Raw genomic sequence first — 19,367 nt, forward strand, 5'->3', positions numbered from 1 at the left:
AAAAAAAAAAAAGAGAGAGAGAAGCACTTGCCAAGAAGCATTACCAATTAGCTTGGTACAATATAATATTATACTTGGCATCAGAAAGAACAAAGTCACGATACAGATAAAATGTATGTCCTTATATACATGAACAAAGACTATTATCTGACGCATACAGTAGTCTCCAACAAGCTCACACCCAATATTCTGCCTTGTGTTTAGTAAGGTAAGGCTGAGAAAGAAGGCAGGATGGCATCCAGCTTGAGGATCTTCGTGGTACTCTGTGAGCCTGATTGCTGCTGCACTCCGAGCCAACAGCTCATCAGTGTCTAAATTAAGAAAGTTCTCAAACTCATGTGTTAGGGTGAGTGACAGTATCTTTAGTGATAGTTACTTCCACTGTTTATTCCTGTTAGTTCCATATAACCTGTCTGATTGTATGGCGAGCCCATTGTGACTCAGCTGCCTAAGTTAAAGACTCCATCTAGATTTTGCGTCCGCATAGATATCTCAGTAGGGTTTATGCCAGTGTGCCAACATCATTCTTCACATAAAAATTATACATGTGCATACAGAAGTTTTTAATAGCCGAGGCTAGTGCCTTGTAAACACACTGTCACTTACCTTCTCCTTCTTTCACTTGTCTGTAATTATTCTTTCTACCCTGACATTTGCAATAGAAAATATGAAAGCAGAGACTGCAAAAAGAAGGTGGGGGAATACATATTTACATATCAAAAAGCAAAACTACATTTCAAATCTGAAAGTTTAGAAAAGGCTTCAACAGAGATTTAATCACTCCTGCATGCCAAACTCCAGTACTGGACACTGCACACATGTACTCCAAAACCCAGTCTAACCATACATAACACTACAAATTAGCATCCTACTTCTCGTTGTAAATTTGTTCACAATCATATACAACTCTGGGGACACACCAATTAACTTCATGCTGCCAAACTGATTATCTAAGTGTCTAGAAAGACATATAAAACTCTTAAATAACAAGTAAAAACCTGATTTGGCAGCAGTCCTCAGTCTTGTGTCAAAGAACAAACTGCAAGCCAGGCAAGGGGCACCCTGGCTTCTGCTCATCCTAGCTAGCCAGTGCTTCACCTACGATGCTGAGAACTTGACACAACAGCCCAAGTCAAGCCCGCAACAGCAGACCCAGACTTCCAGAAAAATCACTTACCTTAACATGAAGGATCCAGCCCTATTTTGAATCGAATTAGATCATATGTATGAAAAAGAATGTTAATTATACGTTACTTAATTTGGTATTACTCATATTGCTGTTAATTTCATTACACATCTCTTACCATTTTGAGTTTCAACTTAAAAAAGATGGCATGGCACACTCTCCCCTCCCAGGGGAAAGGGCAGCACAGCACAAGGCCAGGGCAAGCAGGTCCTACCTCTGAGGTTTACGAATGTCCCAGAGTCCCACGCCTTCCTTGGAGTTGGCAGTGGCCAGTAACCTGGGTTCCACTGGATTGAACATCACACTGTGAAAGGCTGACGGGTAGTGTGCCAAGCAGAAGGGCTCTGTTGGAAAAGGGCAGACGTTAGACACGAGAATGTGCAACACACGACTGATGTAATGAGTTTGGCAGCTTGATAGAGAAACAGCGTAGCAAGATCTGAAGATATGGAGACATGTTGAAACCATTTCTAAAGCTGACACATCCACAGCAATATAAAAACTGAGGTTTTAAAATCCACCCACACTTGCATCAACTTTGTCCAAGAATAGATAAACATATATATTGGATTTCAAGACACTATGTTGCCTATGGTGAAAATGCTACCAAAATCTAAAAGCAGCCAACTTACAAAGGCCAAGTATTAGAATCTTCTTAAGGTTCGTGACCAAACAGCAATCTATCAAGGACTAACAAGGGCTGCTGAAAGTTTTTTAGCAGACCACGTAAACCTGCAAGTCTCCCCAGCCATTCATGGTCAGCCAAATTAACTGCTGCAGCAATTGCTTACGTGGAGGAAAAATACTACAAAAGATGGGATAAATTTGTATAGAAAGTCAGTTCTAAACCAGCACCCAGCTCAGGAGAGAAGAGGCCTATTAAATCTCAAAGCATTATTCAGCAGCTGAGCAAGTTTACAAAGAGAAGGAGGCTCTTTATCTAGGAACTTCAACAGTTAGCTTTTTCTGTTCATACACATAAAAACACACCCATCCGGCCTCTCTTCCTCTCATTTTGATTAATGGAAGAAACTCGTTGTCCTGCTGCTCTTTCCTACTCATTATATCAAAACACTCCCTCCAAAAAGAAGGGACTAGAAAAAGCTGACCACATCATTCTGCCTCTTTCTGCTAGCTTTACTACTGTGGGCATAGCCTAACTCTCTTCACCTATGTCTTCTGCAATAAACCACTATTCTTTCACTCAACTAAAAGAAGACTCAAATCTCTTTGGAGCCACAGATGCATTTCCATTCACTGCTTGCATTGATATAACACCTGTATTGCTCCCTCTCACTTGGGAGACCTTGTTACTGTCCCCATTTGGGTGACTTTGGGCAGACACCTTTAGCCTTGCAAAAGCCTACAACAGTACTTGGTATTTTCCTCCTTTATATCCCCCATTAAGGTTCACAAAACATGTTTGAACAGACAGTCCCTCCAAACTCCCAATACTTGCTGCCCATCCCAAAACTGAGGCAGAATTAATGCCGCCTTACCCCACATCCTCCCCCCTTATACCCTACTACAAGCTTTTCAGGGCAGGGCCTTTCTTATTCAGCATTCAATTAGCAGTCTCTTGCCTCAGCTGAAGCTCCCAGGTGCCATTAATAGCTGTAAGAGGCAAAGGGAAGGGCAAGAACAGGAGCAAATGTCTGTTCTGTCGGCCACCCAAAAGTTTTAAAGACTGTGTTCATCTGCCAGCAGCTCCAAGTAAGCTTGAACAGCAAAACTTCTACATTTGCATCATCAAACCGGATCCCTGCTGGGATGTATGACCCTGTATTGTTAAAATAGCAGCCTCCACTGAGAAGCACTGGCTTGCATCAACCGAGGGGAAAAACTGAAACTTCCAGCAGACAGCAAATGCAACTCATTTACTTGGCAATTTTGAAACAAACAGTTTTAGTTTACACATGTTCAGTTAGGTCACTGTCACTAATTACTGCTGTTTTCCTCTGCACCTTCATTAGAAATAGCCTCACCCGGGACCACTGTATTCTACCGTATCGAAAGTTGCCTCTACAGAAAGAGATATTACAATATCCAAGGCAATGAGGCACTAAGGCACCTTAATGAAAACCAGGAGATTTTGTTTTGTTGTTGCTCTTTATGCCTGTTCCACACTTGAGGCCCTCGCACACTGGAATATGAACACATTTGGTTTTTGAGGGAGGTGCTTAACACCATCCCAAACAAAAGCCAGGGGAGAGTTTATAACAACACGATGCAAGTCACTTGAGCAGCAGAAGACAAGGAGAAGAAGAGGGGATTGCAATTACTTTCTTAGCTTTTTAAAAACACTCTACTTCAAATCAGGAGGTAACTTGTGAGATTTTAATGAGTTGGCCAGTCCGGAACAACACCGGCCCTGGTGGGCACAGGGCCCATTCCCATGGCAATACCTCAGCAGGCGAGGGGATTACCTCAGTGACAAGCATTATATTTTGCAGTAATCACTGGCAGGGCTTACATTATAAACTCAGGCTCAGGACTCCTATATAAACAGACAAAATCTCCTTACTTGAAATTCAGAGAAGCAAAGAAGCTACCCCCAAAAGAGCCTGAACACAACCAAATCAGCCCTTTTCCACTGCTTTCGCTAGTGCAGCCCCTTAATTCAAAGTCTCGGCAACAGTAAAGCAGTATCGACTATTACCATAATTTAATGGCAAACAAAAAACAAAGGACGTGCCTCATTTCATACAATTTCAGAAACTTTAGGCATGCTGGAGATCAAGATACTGAACATTTCAACCACACAGATGCATTTAAACAGCATCCAGTTCCACCATGATGTGGCAGAGGACTACCTCAGGAAAAAGAAATTGTGCTCATATCTCATTCTAAAGACCACACATCTGAGAACTGAGACCTCAGCGATGGGTAGAAATAGAGTCTGATTCCTTTCCCTCCAAGTTGAGATCAGTTCTCAGTTCTAAACTGAGATTCTTCAGTCTTGGAAGTGCAACACAGATGGCAGAGTTTAGAGATGCTACACTATTGGGTTCCGTTCTTGAAAACAAAGATGAAGTAGAAATTCTGCTTATTTTGTATTACACCTTAGGGCTTTAAAATTCCATATAAATATAAAAACAGTTCTTTTTTTTTTTTTTTTTCCCTTCTTCTTCTTCTCTCCTCTCTCCCCTTCTCCAGGCAATGGACAAAGTGATTTTGTTTGGTCATGTTAATCCCAGAGGTCACAAGGGAACTGGGATATGTCATGCAAATGAACAGATCTCAGTGTCCCAGGGAAGTATAAATAGATACAGATTTTTTTTTCCAAATCAAAACAATGGCTCTGCAAATTTCCATGTTTTTCTTTATCCCAGGATATACAGAAAAACAGTGTTCTAAGACAAAGATGTAAGCCATGGTCCTAACAGTTCTCAAGTTTAAAAGATGTTTTATTGAAGGAACATGTCACCCACTGGTTCTTCAACTCAAGTTGAAACCCATTCATACCAATTTCTAATGACAGAGCACCGCAGGCAGGTACTTTATACAACCATTTAAACCAGTAACACTGGACTGGAAAAGAATCAGGAAATGGCTATCACCAGTGCCAAAAATTATAAATATCCCCCAATGGTCCCTGCCTCATCTGTCTTCCCTGACGGACATAGCTTTGGTCTTTCCAAGTTCTTCCTAAATCAAGGATCATCTCCAGTTACAGCTCTCACCTCTGTAGGAAGACTCTCGGATGTCCCAGATAAGAACTCGGCCATCATCTGACGAACTGGCAAAGATGTTATCGTTCACTGGGCTCACCGAAAGACCATAGACTGCATCTTCATGGGCAAACACGTCCAAGGTCTCAGTGCTGGAAGACAGACACACAATATCATTCCTCCTCCTTCTACTCTGCTTTAACAGCAGTTGTTTTAAAAGGCAAATAGTATTTACATTTTAACTTCTTTGGCAATACTCAGTGACAAGGTTCATCCTACTCCAGTTAGACAAAAGGTTCTTGCTATGAAGTTAAAAAACATATAGGGTAATCAGGACATATTATGATAAAAAACAAAACAAAAAACTCAGCCATGAGCCAAAGGAAAACCATATACTAAAAGCTTTAGAATCCACAAGGGGCCACGGAAATGATGTTCTATCAGATTAAGCTTGGGAGGAGGCACGTGGAGATCTTGGGATCTGGGGGACATGCAGACATTAAATTTTTACAAGTTAATCTGGAAAGCAAGTCAAAGACAAAAGTAAATTCTTGAACAAGGGCACCTTTTCATCCAAAAAGTCAAGTCTCACAAAAGAACAACCTTACAGCTGACTCTTGACAAGTGTTATTGCTTCTCCAAGACAGACCAGATCTATTTTTTCCATGTAAAAAGCAGCAAAAAAGAACAAAATAAAAGAAGGTCCCTTCCAAGTGCCCAGCCTTCAACTGGAAAGCTGAAAAAGCCTTATTCCTTAAAGAAATATCTTTTTGTATACAATCAATGTATAAGCAGTGGAAAATCCACCAAAAAGATTCTGTGTAAGCACAGTGCCTTTGCTCACTGCACTTCCTGTTCTTAAAGACTAAACTGTGAGTTCTGCCTCACAGAGGACTAAAGAAAGGAGGCCAAATAAGCAGCAGTAAAAGAGATCAGTTAAGAAACGAAAATGCAGTTGATAGACCTAGTGTATACACACTGTTATCTTTCAAGAAGACAATGTAGCTTTCTAGAGTCCATGTGTCAGATTAATTAGGTTTCTTTCAAAAAATATAACCACGCAAATGGTCCTAAAGAAATGCATTCTAGGTGCTTTACAATATACTTTGTACCAAACAAACAAAGTGTGATAGAAAAAAAAAAAAAAAAAAAAAAAAAAAAAAAAAAAAAGAACAAATTAAAAGGTCATGTTAAGACAACCAAGCAAGATAAGAGGAATAACTGTTTTCCATAGAATGTGGTCAAGGACAATGTTCTTGAAGAAGCTTGAAAAGTCAGAACAAATAACAAGCACCAAGATCTTCTAAAACTTTGATATTTCCACGTTTAACTACAAAAAAAAAATCCACTCACAGACAGGTAGACAAGAACACGTTTGAAAAGCAAAACAAAAGTACCTCTGCCCAACTCTCAATTAAGATTCTATATAAAAAAGGGGATACAATGTATGATGAAAGGCAATGTGCACTTGGATCAATTCAACACAAAAAGCTTTTAACAAAACAAGCAAGAAATATTTCTAAATTATACTAACCAGAATTCAGGCAACACAAAAGATTTAAGGTTTTATATTTCTCTGTTCTTACATTTATCTCTTCTTTTTTTTTTCATTTTTATTTGATATTCTTGAATATGAAATATTTGAAGCATCATAGAGAAATCTGTAGGAGCTACGAAGACCTAGAACTTCAGCTTGCGAAAATTGTACTTCACAGGTACAAAGTCCTAGAGACAGTGTATGTTATCTTGAGAATTCTAATCTAAAACATAACCCCTATTGTAATAATTATACATCGACTCACCACCAAACCCAGGTGCACTACATCAATGCCTAATTCACCATGGCTTCACACTTTGGTGAAAAGTAAACATGAGAATAAATATATTTCACATTAATATGCAGAGTCAACCAGCTGCAGCTGAAGTTTTAAAAGGCACTAGCAAACTTAAACACAAGTTAGGTAAGTGTTTCAAAAACTCATGAAAAATAAAACTTCACGTGCCAGAATACCTGTAAAAATCTGGCTGTGAATCTACTCAGAACATCTATGCTGCCTTCAGGACCTGTACTTAACAATCGTCCTCTTCTCTCTTTCCCAGGTTCAAAATGACACAGAACCCAACTGCTTGAAAATGGGGTTGGAAGAGGGAGAACATTTCATTTCGGATATGAATTTGGGTTAAGGAAAGGCATGTTTTGAAACCAGAACAGACTTTACTCTCCTCACAGACATTAAAACAAAATACTGCCTCCTGTTACTTAACATTAAGGGAGCTGATAAAATAGCAGAAACACAAACTGTGTATTTACCTTTCAACATCATGGAGTATAACTTGCTCATCATTGCCTACAAAGAGAAATATAAACACTTAATATCATGTTCCAGTGGTTAAAATGTCAGAGTGAAAAAATAAAAACCAATAATCTTTTCTTTTCCATTTTTTATTGTGATGATGAAACTGAAGCAGTGAGACGATGAGTTAGCTTGCCTGGTGATGAGCCCTCCACCCAGCTATGAAAGGCTCCACACAGCACTTCCAGTGTTAATCAAATGAACGCAATCATTCTGTCTTCTAATACTCCACAAATATTTCTGCTTAAGTCTGTTACTGATGATTCTTTGTTCTGATCTGGAGTTCTGGGACCCAGCAGGAAAAGGATGTATGCAGTAAGCAGTGGCAAAACATCTTTAACTCTCACGTGAATACATCTTTCGTCCTGCTCAGGGGTCTGAACTGGTCATTTTTAAATAATCCTACGGTCTCGTGTGTATCTCTGGCTATTACTGATTGAGTATTTTCTCCCCTCTCTGTACTAAACACTCACTTACCTGGATTTGGCCCCTTCAGATAATATTTAGCAAGACCTACATGTGTTTCCCAAATGAATAAAAAGCAAGCTGCAAAGCAGCATCTTTATGATGAGTAGGTCTCTAGCTCTAACGGCAAGTTGTGAAGGTCTTGTAATGTAAACAAGTGGCAAAAAGTTTAGAAGAAGCAGAACTTCATCTTCTATGTGTTTTAAGAATTCTGATGACTCAGTTTTCGTGTTTATCCCATATGCAACTCTTTTTCTTTTGCCCCAAAAGAAGAAATATGAGAGTTTCTCTTTAAGAAGCATGAGACTTTTCTACATGTACATCTGAGCTCTTTGCACAGGCTCCTAGTTAAATTGTGCATCCTTGTACTACTGCAGTAGCTCATACATAAGTATTCTTTGATCATTAATTGCAATGGAAACTGTCCAATATACACACTACAGGCAAAGTTTATACCTATTAAACTACACTAATGCCTATGTACTTCACCAATGAAAAAAAATACATCCAAGTTTTTGAAAAGACAAGATTTTCCTCCAGTGACCATTGCTCACAGATCTCCCTAGACTTTGTACAGGAGAATCATTCTAGTTGTCTGGCTTCAGACCTCATCAGCTTTTCCCATCTATCACATGCTCCAAAACATGAAAGAGAGCAGGGTTAAAATAAATAAATAAATGAAAGCCACATTTGCATGGGAGAAGAAGGTGGTGATAAGACCAAGACTGGCAAGCCAAGGGGTGACAAACCCTAAGCCCAACCTGCTTAGTTTAGATGGGACCCTCATTATTTCTCATGATAAGGACTCATCCATGAAGAAAATGTCACTGCTGTTCAGCCTAGTGGTGTTCTAAATTACTGTGTTTTACTTGAACATTTAACAGAGAGAGACTTGGCTTTTCATAGAGCATAACTGAAATGGAATTGTACATGCAGCTCTCCCATTAATAACATCTTTTCTTTTGCTAACTTCAGTTAGACAACCAGCACCTGCCATTCTCTTCAATCAATCCCGTGAGGATGAAACAGTGCACAGCGTAGGTTAGATGGCCTAATCCCCAGATCTGTCACAGAAGGCCTCTAGAAAAACACATTTGGTTCCCTGTATGTTTAAGTCATCTTCTCACAGATGTAAGGTTAAAATAAATAAATAAATAAGGATGACTCAGAGGGCATCTTTTAGATTTCACTTGAAATGCTGTTCTCGTCTCAGCGCGGGTGGATAGAGAGGGGCACAGAGTGCTCTTCAAGGGTGGGAACCTCTCTGGCACCTCAAACCAGTTGTTTTTCTTCTGGGCACTGTCTACTCAATTCTTGCCCTCCATTTTAGAAACGGCTACATATGGTGCTTGCTTCACATGCACACAGGAGGCCTTGAGTTTTTTTGGATGAAATTCAATTTATACTGAAGTGGAAAAATCTTTTCTCCTCTGCTATTGAGAGCTACTTTAGGGAATGGTCCTCAGATCTGTAAATGATTAGTTTTAGACAGACCTCTTTGTAGAATGAATCGATTTCTGTGCCCCTTGCACTCACTTCCATGTTCCTGTTTTTCTATTTTCTGAATTATTCTGAATTTCATGCTTTGAATTCACTTTCAACTTCAATATTTTACAGGGGAAACAAGTTCTTAGGATCTGTACTTCTACCAGACCTTTCATTGCTGAAAGGATAAATACAGTTAGCCCCACTTTATAATGGAAGAAAAAACAGATGGCAGATCTAGGCCATGCAGCAAAATGCCTCTTTCCAAAGGATGCAAGAGTCAGACCCAGAGCCTTGCCAGATGAGCTCTGGGAATCTTGGTGGAGCAGCTGAAAGAATTCCTGACTCCTCCATTGGAAATAATTTCTGGCAGAAGCAAGTGTGCTTATGTGGATAAGAGGAGGAGAAAAAATGGTGAGAATGGCCAGCTTGTCTGTACATCAGCTGTTACAGCTCATCTAATCTTAGCCAAAATCCACTATAATCAATTATATAAATTAACTGCAGTGTTAACTGTAATGGCAAGGCACAGACGAGCCATTTTGCTGCCCTTCCTGTGGCAACTGGATGCTCTGACAAGACAGCATGATGGACAGCAGGTTGAGTTGAAATTGGGAAAGAAAGATTACAGAAGCTTCAGCAAGACTCACCACAGGTCATTTGTCACTGCCCTGCTTGAATATTCATGTAAGGTTGCATTTGTCAAAATTCAAACTAAAGCTAAGCAGACTATAACCCAAACCTTCATTGGAATTATGATAGGCTTCATGCAGATACATTCATTTGAAAAGTGTGGACTGCTTTCTCTTTCATAAAACCAAGATCAGCCCTAAGAATCAAGACAGACATCAATATTCTACAGTTTGGGATTTTTTTTTCATCCCAATGTTTAGTTCATCTGTATCACTTTGCCCTTGAGATTTGACAATTTTACATTATCTTACACCTTGTTGAGTCTTTTTTTTTTTTTGATAATGATTTAATTTAAAGACAGCATTAAAGAACAGTGCATTTCCTCCACTCTTGAGCCCTTAGACTCGGTTTAAAGCACTGACTTACAGTTTACAAATCTCCGTGAAGAAAAATAAGAATGACCAAGCAGTCTAAAAATAGCCTAAAATAATCCTATTTATATGTTAATGGAGATGCTGATGAAGGATGCACATTCCTACCCCTTCCATAAAGATGTCAGATAGAGAAATGAAGTACAGCAGAGAATTCCACTGATTGCATCTGGACAGTCTTTAGTAGGTATTTAAATGACACTCCTTTTCCTTCTCCTCTCAATCACAATTACAGCCTAATGTGCCAATAATTTTAAAAGGCTAATCTGGTGAGTGCTGAAACAAGATCTGAAAAAAAGTGACCCACCAACAGACAGCAATAGCCCTTCATTACCAATCTAGGGGTAAGGGTACATTAAAATGCACCTACGAGCACTAGAGTTTTTAAAATACCAGCATGGAGTGCCCAACAGGTTGCAGGATCTACCCTCAGCACAGCTAAGAGGGAATGATAAAGATGGCTTTGCAGAGTCTACTGCACAAGACAGGACAGATATGGATCCAGTATTCTCATGATATCTGGAAACGCAACGTCCTTAGACTGGGATTTGGGAAAAAGAGAAGCGTGACCAAATTGAGAATGTTGTGTTAGCTCAAGTCCAGCCAAAAAATTCCCTGTTCCCAGACAACCCTCTGCTGTTGACTAAGGATAACTTTCACGTCTTTTGGGGATTATGGTAAAGATCTTCCATGTGGGGCAGGATCTCACTCGCAGCTTCCACTCCAAGGCACCCATAATGCAGAGCCCTTGAACCAGGGCTCTCTGCCTTCCTTACCTCCGGAGAACACTTTGGTATTCCCGCTGTTGAAGGCCAGGCAAAAGATATTCGAGTGATGCTCCCCTTTCAGCTGCACCGGCTTGACTCTGGAGTGGATGGCTTCCTCCATATGCCAAAGCAGGACCCGGCGGTCATCTCCTCCTGCAAAAAAAGAAGGAACCGGCCTTACTGCATGAGCCCTGTGTAACACAACGAGAGCCAGGTTATTGAACCCTGCACCTCTTCACACAGGGCTTTGCTGAACTCCCAATGAGCATAAAACTTTTAACCATTGCAAGGACTTGGATACCAAGAGAAGCATTCACACTAAGGTGCCCTAAGATCAAGTGTCTAATATTAACAGAAGTAGAGAAAGCAGCAGGGAAAGTTTGGAATAAAAAGCTACCATCCTGTCGGTAGGTACTAACTACTGACCAACTAGGTACCAGGACAGTTGGGACTTTACTGCTAGGTAGTGAGCTATAGTTGCCAGACATTCCTAATTAACACATGCTTGTTGATAAAGTGCTTCCATACAAACTCCTAGGCGCCAGCACTGCTTATGTTATTCGTGGAAACCACTTAAAATCACCAGTAATATTTTCCTTTCACTGACAGCTGTATCTCCACTAGGAGTCTTTGCAAAGCCTTCATAACACAGGTTGGCTACAGACTGGCACGTGTCCAAGAGAGATTTTACTGCAGCATTCATTATCCTTCCCCCTGCACAGTAATGGCACGTTCCTGGACCTGTAAAAGGCTGGGAAGGGTATTTCTGTGGTGAACTTCAGACAAAGAGGAAAACTGAGGCAAGGAAGTTCCAATCTCTCTTTATAACTCACTGTACGTTTTCTAATTGTTTGCCTGGTTGTAATTCACAGCTCAAAATTCACAACGTATATGCACAAATATATTCTAGTGTCTCCTTTTCTGCCTTGGTAAATTCTTAGAAAGAAGTGTAAACAATCAAACAGAAGTTTGTTAGGAAAGAAAATATAATTCAAGATACACAAGAAAGCACTCAGCATCAGTTTTGGATATCTGCAAAAATCTGAACAATTTTTTGTTCAATTTGTATTTGAACAATTGACTTCATTTAAAAAAATACTGTTTCTTTGCACAATCAGGAAAAAAAACCAGGCATGAAACAGATACAAAAGGAAACTGAAATTAATTGGTCTGCATTTTACTTCAAGAGCCTATTCATCTGCATAAACAGAACCCATGATTAATCAGATTTCTTAAAACTTTTCACATCCTATGATGTTATTAGGAATGTTTCCCATGAACCTGAGTTATGTCAAATATCTTTTAAGCTAACAGCCTCTTGGTCTTTAAGTTGCTTAACAGATTTTATGACAATCACTTTGACAGACAGTATAGCTGCCTGTCACACTAATCAGCACCCCAAGAAATTACCAGGGTAGTTCCTTCTCCCAATACTGTAAGTTGCAGAACAAACAAGTAACACGTAATACAAAGATTTGTGATGCCTTTTATATTAACCAGGAGTAAGAGCCAAATATGATAGGTTCAGAAAAACTTAAAGTAACTTTTAGCTAACTAAACTACTGGGAGCTTGGATTCCTTTCTGGTTAGGAACATGGAAGTTTCTAACTAGAAACAGAGGAAGTTTGTATTTGCGCCTTAGTGATTGCAGATGAGTTAGTAGTAAGGAGATACGGAAACAGCTGTATTCAGAAATATATGACCATTTAATTTGTGCTGAAGTCTTGATGAGATTGTCATACTTTGAGTGGCTGCTCTCTGAAGCTGCCTGGTTCTAAAGCCATCACTACATGGCAAACAACCCATGGTGAACAGCTTAAGGCGAAACCTTACTTCTATCAGATTACACCTTTTGCACCTCAGGACTTCCACAGGAGATATCTCAAAGCAAAACCCAGTAGCAACATATTGTTGTTAACTGCTTTCACAGCAAAGCAATTTGCAGCAGCCCTGCAGGAAGGTGTTCACACACTTCCAGGTGAGAAGCGGCACGGCCACGGCCATGCAGCAGCCTCGCTGCCCGGGCAGGCTGCTGCTCCTGCCCACGGCATGAGGCATGCCAGGCAGGAACAACCCACAGCAGGGCAGAGACCAGAGCCAAGAGGCCTGGCGAGGGCTCCTGTGCACCCCACTGCAGACAGCACGGCGGGAGAGACACAAGTGCCAACATGCACTGAAAAGTGTTCAATTTTGCCAGCTGTGCACTGGCACTGCTAAATTGTCATCTCTTCTATAGTTGCTACACCTGAGTGTCCGTTTCCTCTGACTCCAGGGCAGAGATGCCAGCTGATCAGTGAACAAAGGTTAATCACCCCTCCTTCAAAGTGCAGTGCACCTAATGCATGCTGCACACTAAGGCCAGGGCTCCCCTGCGCACAGCTACAGGGCAGCTACCAACAGCAGGAGGTTTGTTACTCACCTGGGGTCTCTTTCAGAAAGTATCTTATCGACCAGGGCTCTATGAGGGAGCCTGCTGCAAACTGAAGACCCACAAAAAAGTTTGGAATCTGTAATATTTGGTCTCATGATGTCACAGAATCTGAAAATAATTTTTTGCAAAGCTTTAAAGAATACAAATGTTTCAGACTTCTGCAAAGAAAGTCATGTGGAGATGCAAGAGGTATCTAGAAAACACAAGATCAGTTTTCAAAGCGGGGCTTGTTTGTCTGCTTGTTTTAATTCAGCAGACTGTTCAAATGCCACCTACCTACAAATTTACAATGGCACCTGCGACTGTTCTTAAGGATGGCCCAGTAATGCCTTCTTGATAGCATTAATAGTGCTTGAACAAAGTGTAAGTTTTTTTCTTTTTTTCCTTCCCAAGAAAAGTCTGAGAATATAATGTGTGCATACATAAAAAATGACAGCTTTATGGGCGTTTGGATCCTCTGGCACTTCTAAGACAAAACAATAACAGGAAATTGGAATGTGCTCTGTCCCAAGATGCAGAAGTGCTCCTTGAAATCCCACCCAGTTTGAAGTGTGAAAGGGACAGAAGCGATACCTTTGACACCTATAAAATGATATGGAAGAAGCTTCAATTCTATTTTAATCTTTTCTCACCGATTCTGTTTGTGTCTGTCTGCAAGACAGACAATTTGAAAAATTAAAGTTTGTGTGAGCCAGCCTGGAATCACATAATCCCTTTCTACAGATAATTTTCAGAGAGGGACCAGGTTTCAAATGTTTTAATTACTCAAGGACTTCAGTGTTCATCACAGGTGAAACCTGCCACAACTTGCAAAGTGAAAGTCACACAGGAAGGGAAATCAGCCTAAAGAAATATTTGTGGTCAGAGAGGCCAGGAATTTTATCACCTTTCCATACTACCGTTAACATAGTGAAATGTGGCATCCCAGTGCCTACAAGCACTCACAAAGAGAAATACACAGAAGCAGACCTGCCTCTTCCCCTGCCCCAGGTCACTGCCCTAAGTTATTAACTCTTAAGCCCTTCTGACTAATGTTGGTGATACACCCAGGAAGGAATAAGGAATTCTACTTGGAACATGTGTAATACACCTAAAAAGTCTGCTTCATTTTTAAATCCTGGAATAGTGATCCTGAAATAGATGCACCATGCAGAAGACAAGGTGCTTACAGTTGTGCTATGTGCATGCCTACCCTCGGCAACCTTCCAGTTCCTGTCAATACAGAGGAACCCCCTTTTCCCCACTGCTACTTTGGAATGGGTTGTGCATGCTGGTTACCCCAACATCTTTAAAAAAGGGCTTGTTTTTCTTTTAAAGTAGCACAAACACACACTAGAGGCTTATTTTAGTTAACTAAGCAGGCTGAATGAGCCTGGCATATTTTTAAGCACCAATAGTTCACTGCCGTCACAGTTCCTAAACCAAAGCAGTTGAGTTTTGCCCCATTTTTGAAGTAGTTCTTCCCTAAAGTGGTTCCTGTGCTGCGTGGGCAGCCAGCAAGCTTCAGTGCTGTGTCCTCTGGAAGAGCAACATGTACCTCCCAGTAACAGAGTCTACCTGTAGTGATCCACCATGGTCCTTGTTAGCCCTAAAACAGTTCAGGTGAGTCCAGTACTCACCCTGCTGAAAGTAAAGCCAGGTTAAACACTAGCTGCACAGCTAGTGATCCACTCTAGAGCTCGTGTGCAGACAGAAGCATTCCCAAAATCCCAGCAGGACTACGAAGGTTTTGAGTTCTCCAGCCTGATGCACTGTGAACAAAGGCCAAGAGCACTACAGCTCCTTGCCCAGGCACTGAAGATCTTGTACTGTAAAGCGGGCAACACCTGCAAATCACCGGGTTAGAGACACACCTGACTGTTTATATCTACTGAAGAGGCTGCACACATTACGGAAGTCATATTGGAAGGTATTTCAAAACGTTACTTAGTTGATCCCAGCTTTAGGCAAAAGGATGGACTGTGTCTGACATTCTCAGCAGATGTCTGCCTATCTGTTCTTTATAAATAAATATATAAATAGAGAACCAAAAACCCTGCAATGAGGTAGATGTCACACCCTCCTCAGGCAGCCTGCTTCAGCGCCTCATTATCCTTGCCATTAGGCAGATTATCCTAATATCCAGCCCGAGGGTGCAGTTTGACTTTACACATAATCCCGCTCCCCTCTGCCGTGTGCTCCAGCTATTCCCTCACATCCAGCCCTGCAGCGAAGAGAGGAGCAGCTTCCAGGGGCTGACCAGAAAATTAACCCTTGGCAAACAGCATCTCCCGACCTCTCCCCCTCTGAAGGGGCTTCCATCACACCAGCTTATGACTTTAAGTCACACACATGTGCACTACACTGCACACAAAGGAGAGGGGAATGAAAGGGGGAAAAAAGGTAATGAACAACCCGGTGAAACTGGGAAGGGAGAGGAAGCTGCACCTCCTGGGAGCAGATCCTGGTTTAATGCACCACGCCTAAGATTGAACTGCATCCTAAAGTCTTCCTTGCTACAACTTAAGACCATTTCTTTGGTCTTAAGAAGACCATGGACCATGTCCTATTCCCAGTGCACAAAAAGAAGTTTATAGTTTTCAGTAATAATATTAAAAACACTTAGTTGAAGATTTGCATCTTCTGTAAGAGAGCTACTGTATCACCAGAGTGTATCTGAGCAGCTAACTACAGCAGGAACTGGACCCAAGATCCCTCCTCCTCCCAAATCCTATTCAGCATAAAAAGGCTGAGATCAGGACTAGCCTTCTTGAAAATACACTTGCTATGCAATTCCATTAACTCGGAATGCAATATTCCACTACTGTTGCTAAGGTCATCCCATTCCACTGTTTTAGCCTCTTGCATCTTCACATCTGCCTGGCAACAGAATGGCAGGTGAATTACCAGCACTTTCTTGCATCCCCGCAAATTTACTGTCATGTGAGTGCTATTAATTTTTGTGTTACCTAGTAAGGTGAAAAGCAGCAGAGAGAGAAAAAGAACACATGTATGGATTAAGTCCTCCTCAGATTACAGCATTTCCCAGAAGTTATCTTAAAAATTCAGTTTCAAGCAGGGGAAAAAAAAGTAGGAGTTTCTGATAAACAGATCCTTATGTTTATATGAGATAGCAAGCATGAAAAATGGCAGCCAGATAAACTAACAGGAAAACATCCACCAAACTGGAAGAGTGGGGGAAAGCAAGTCCACTAAGAGGAGATCACTTTTAAGAAGCTAAATTACAAAGGGATGCCTGGAGTATCTGAAGGGAGGAGTTGGCTGCGTATCATTGCACCATGAATTTAACTTGCAGGCACTGACAGTCATGTGTTTCTCTTAAACTGTTAATAGAAACAGAGCACCACGTAGCATGTAAAGCTGCAAAGAGACACTTTGCCCAATGAAGTCTTTCAAATGCATCCAGCAACTAATTCTAACTAAATTTTAGGCCCACCTAAATGTTTCTTATGTGTTAAGCTTTCCTTTCCCCTTGGGTTGTTCTACAGCAGTGTCTTCCCTATCTGTCACATTGCATCTTCCAAGTACCCATTTCCCCCTTTCATTTATCTCTTACTTTTCTTTATTTGGTCTTCCTGTGCCTGGCTTCCTCTAGCAATCCTACCCCAAAACATTAGTGCCCCTCTCCCCCTCTGCAAAGCGACACTGTAAAGTTCCTGAGAGGCAGAGCAAGAGCTTACAGATGAACCCCCAGCCTAACTTATCAGACTAACTTCGAAGTGAACAGCTGTTCAGTACTTGAAGTACTTGAAACCAAACTCAGGAGCAGAATTCGTTACTATTAAGTGTATAATCTCTAACACAAGAATTAGTGAGGTTAATCACAGAATGCTTAAGGTTGGAAGGGACCTCTAGAGATCATCTAGTCCAACCCCCCTGCACACGCAGGGTCACCTGGAGCACATGGCACAGGGCTGCATCCAAGTGGGGTTTGAAGATCCCCAGAGAAGGAGACTCCACAACCTCTCTGGGCAGCCTGTGCCAGGGCTCTGTCACCCTCGCTGTCAAGAATTTCTTCCTTAAGTTCAAGATATGAAATAGTCTTAAACATGCCTTCACAAGGCCTGCTGAGGCTTGCCACAGTGAAGTCTCTCCAAAATCCTAACAGGAAAAGTATCTGGAACTGTGATGTAAGCCCTGCTTAAGTAGTTTAAAATGTTTAATGAAGCAGTAATCATTAGCCTTGCAGACTCTTAAGATTTGCTTCTGGGAGATATATTAAAAAAAGTGGGCTATGTACCCCAAAAGGCATTCCGGCCCTCACAGGTGAGCACAGCACTGACTGGGATGCAGGGCAGCACCTCCAGTGTGAAGGTGCCGTGTCGGCCGTGCTTCAAACAGCCCTATCAGAGTCTAACCTGTCAACAAGTCAGTCAGCTCGGACAGACTTTGGTGTGTCAGGAACGTCACGTGTGTGACTTAAACCCCAACAGGTGGAAGGGCTGCGAGCGCCAGCCCTGTTCACAGCTCCGGTCCCTGTCAGCCCTCCCGGCTGCTACAGGCACAGGCGGGAGCACCCCACATCTCACCCCACCTCAGGACACCGTTCTGAGGGCACACAGACCCACATGCCATCTGCTCAAGGGCTGTATTTGCAAATCTTCTCAATTTTTCTCCCAGACCTGCTTCAGACCCCAGGCAGCTTATGCCTCTGCTTTAGGTTTCACCTGAGCTCTTCTCCTGCCCTGCTTTGCGCTTCTTTCTTTCCCCCGCTTCTGCTCTTTCTCAGAGTTTCAAGACTCAGCATGACCTTAAAACAGGGAGGGTCTGAGTATAAGGTTAAACAAAATTTCGCAGACTATCCATAAACCTTTTGCCTTTTAAACTTGTTTTTTCTTGAATGAAGAACAAAGCAATTGCCTGCTGTTGCTGTGGGACATTCTAGATTTTGTGGTCACAGATAAAGTAAAACTTTGTTAAAAACAGTTAGCCTAATTAGAGCTCTTCATGTTCTCGGGGCATCAACGTAAGGTTGGATTTAAAGTAATCTGTTCTTAATTATCCCAAATTTGTGCACTGCTTACACATTTCACTTAAACATTCATCTCCACTTTTTTATTTCTTTAAACTAAGACTTGAATAGGTATGTTACTTTCCCCTAAATTTCAGGTACAATTTCACTGTACCATATGACTGCTTACACGTTGGAAAAAAAAGTGTGAGCAATACTCTGTAAACATTTTGTATGCATTAAGAGAAGCGTGGAAAGGGAAAACAACATGGTTTGAAAGTGTTCCTTTTTTAACCTATGCTCCTTTGGATGCCCACTTGATGGGACATCGACCTCCACCCTCCTGCCGAGCCTGCCTTAACCTGGGCAGCCTGGACAAAGCGAGCGCTCCAAGTGCCTTCCAGCCCTCAACGCTTCCCCCCGAAGGAGCGGGTGTCAATGCGAGTAGGCACCTCAAAACACAGGGTGACGTGAAGCGCCTCTCGAGGCTCTCCTGGGCGAGCGGAGTGAGACCTCTGGCTCTCCATGCATTGGGGAAGGCAGGGGGGCAGCAAGGACGCGCACAGCAGCTCGCTTCGTGGCGAGGCACTGACCCCACCACGCTCGTACGTACACGTACAGGCACCCGTGGGCACACACGCACAGGGCGAAGCGCCCGCATGCCTTAATAGCTGTGTCTACGATCGGACACAACTAAAAGCTGTGTCTACGATCGGACACAAAGCGCCCTGACCGTCACGCCGGGTGGGCACTTCTGCCAGGAGTCCCTGCACTGATGCACCCAAGTTTCTCTCGGGAAAGCAAGTTGGCCGCAGGAGGGCCCGGGCGCAGCAGGTCCCGCTCGGCGGCCCGTGCGGGTGCGTTACGCTCCCGTGCGCCGGTGCTCCACGCTCGAGGCGGGCGGCCGCGCAGGCCGGGCCGGGCCTGCCGCGCACCGCGGGCGCCGCCGCCGCCCGGATAGGCCCTCGATTGGCCGGCCTGTCGCTAAGAGCG

General features: G+C 42.2%; 1 protein-coding gene across 1 annotated transcript in view; it reads right to left on the reverse strand.

The window, feature by feature from the left end:
• DCAF5 (DDB1 and CUL4 associated factor 5) overlaps positions 1 to 11,113 on the reverse strand; it is a 53,942-nt gene extending 42,829 nt beyond the window's left edge. Inside the window, exons 1-4 of the mRNA XM_026038213.1 lie at positions 11,002 to 11,113; positions 7,169 to 7,205; positions 4,870 to 5,009; positions 1,401 to 1,530 (exon numbers count right to left, since the gene is read on the reverse strand). Coding sequence (XP_025893998.1) covers positions 1,401 to 1,530; positions 4,870 to 5,009; positions 7,169 to 7,205; positions 11,002 to 11,113 — 419 coding nt within the window. The remainder of the gene's footprint in view (positions 1 to 1,400; positions 1,531 to 4,869; positions 5,010 to 7,168; positions 7,206 to 11,001) is intronic.
• Between the last annotated feature and the right edge of the window lie 8,254 nt (positions 11,114 to 19,367).

Source organism: Nothoprocta perdicaria, unplaced genomic scaffold (assembly GCF_003342845.1).
Source record: "Nothoprocta perdicaria isolate Ctin4 unplaced genomic scaffold, notPer1 scaffold_204, whole genome shotgun sequence".
Taxonomy (NCBI): Eukaryota; Metazoa; Chordata; class Aves; order Tinamiformes; family Tinamidae; genus Nothoprocta; species Nothoprocta perdicaria.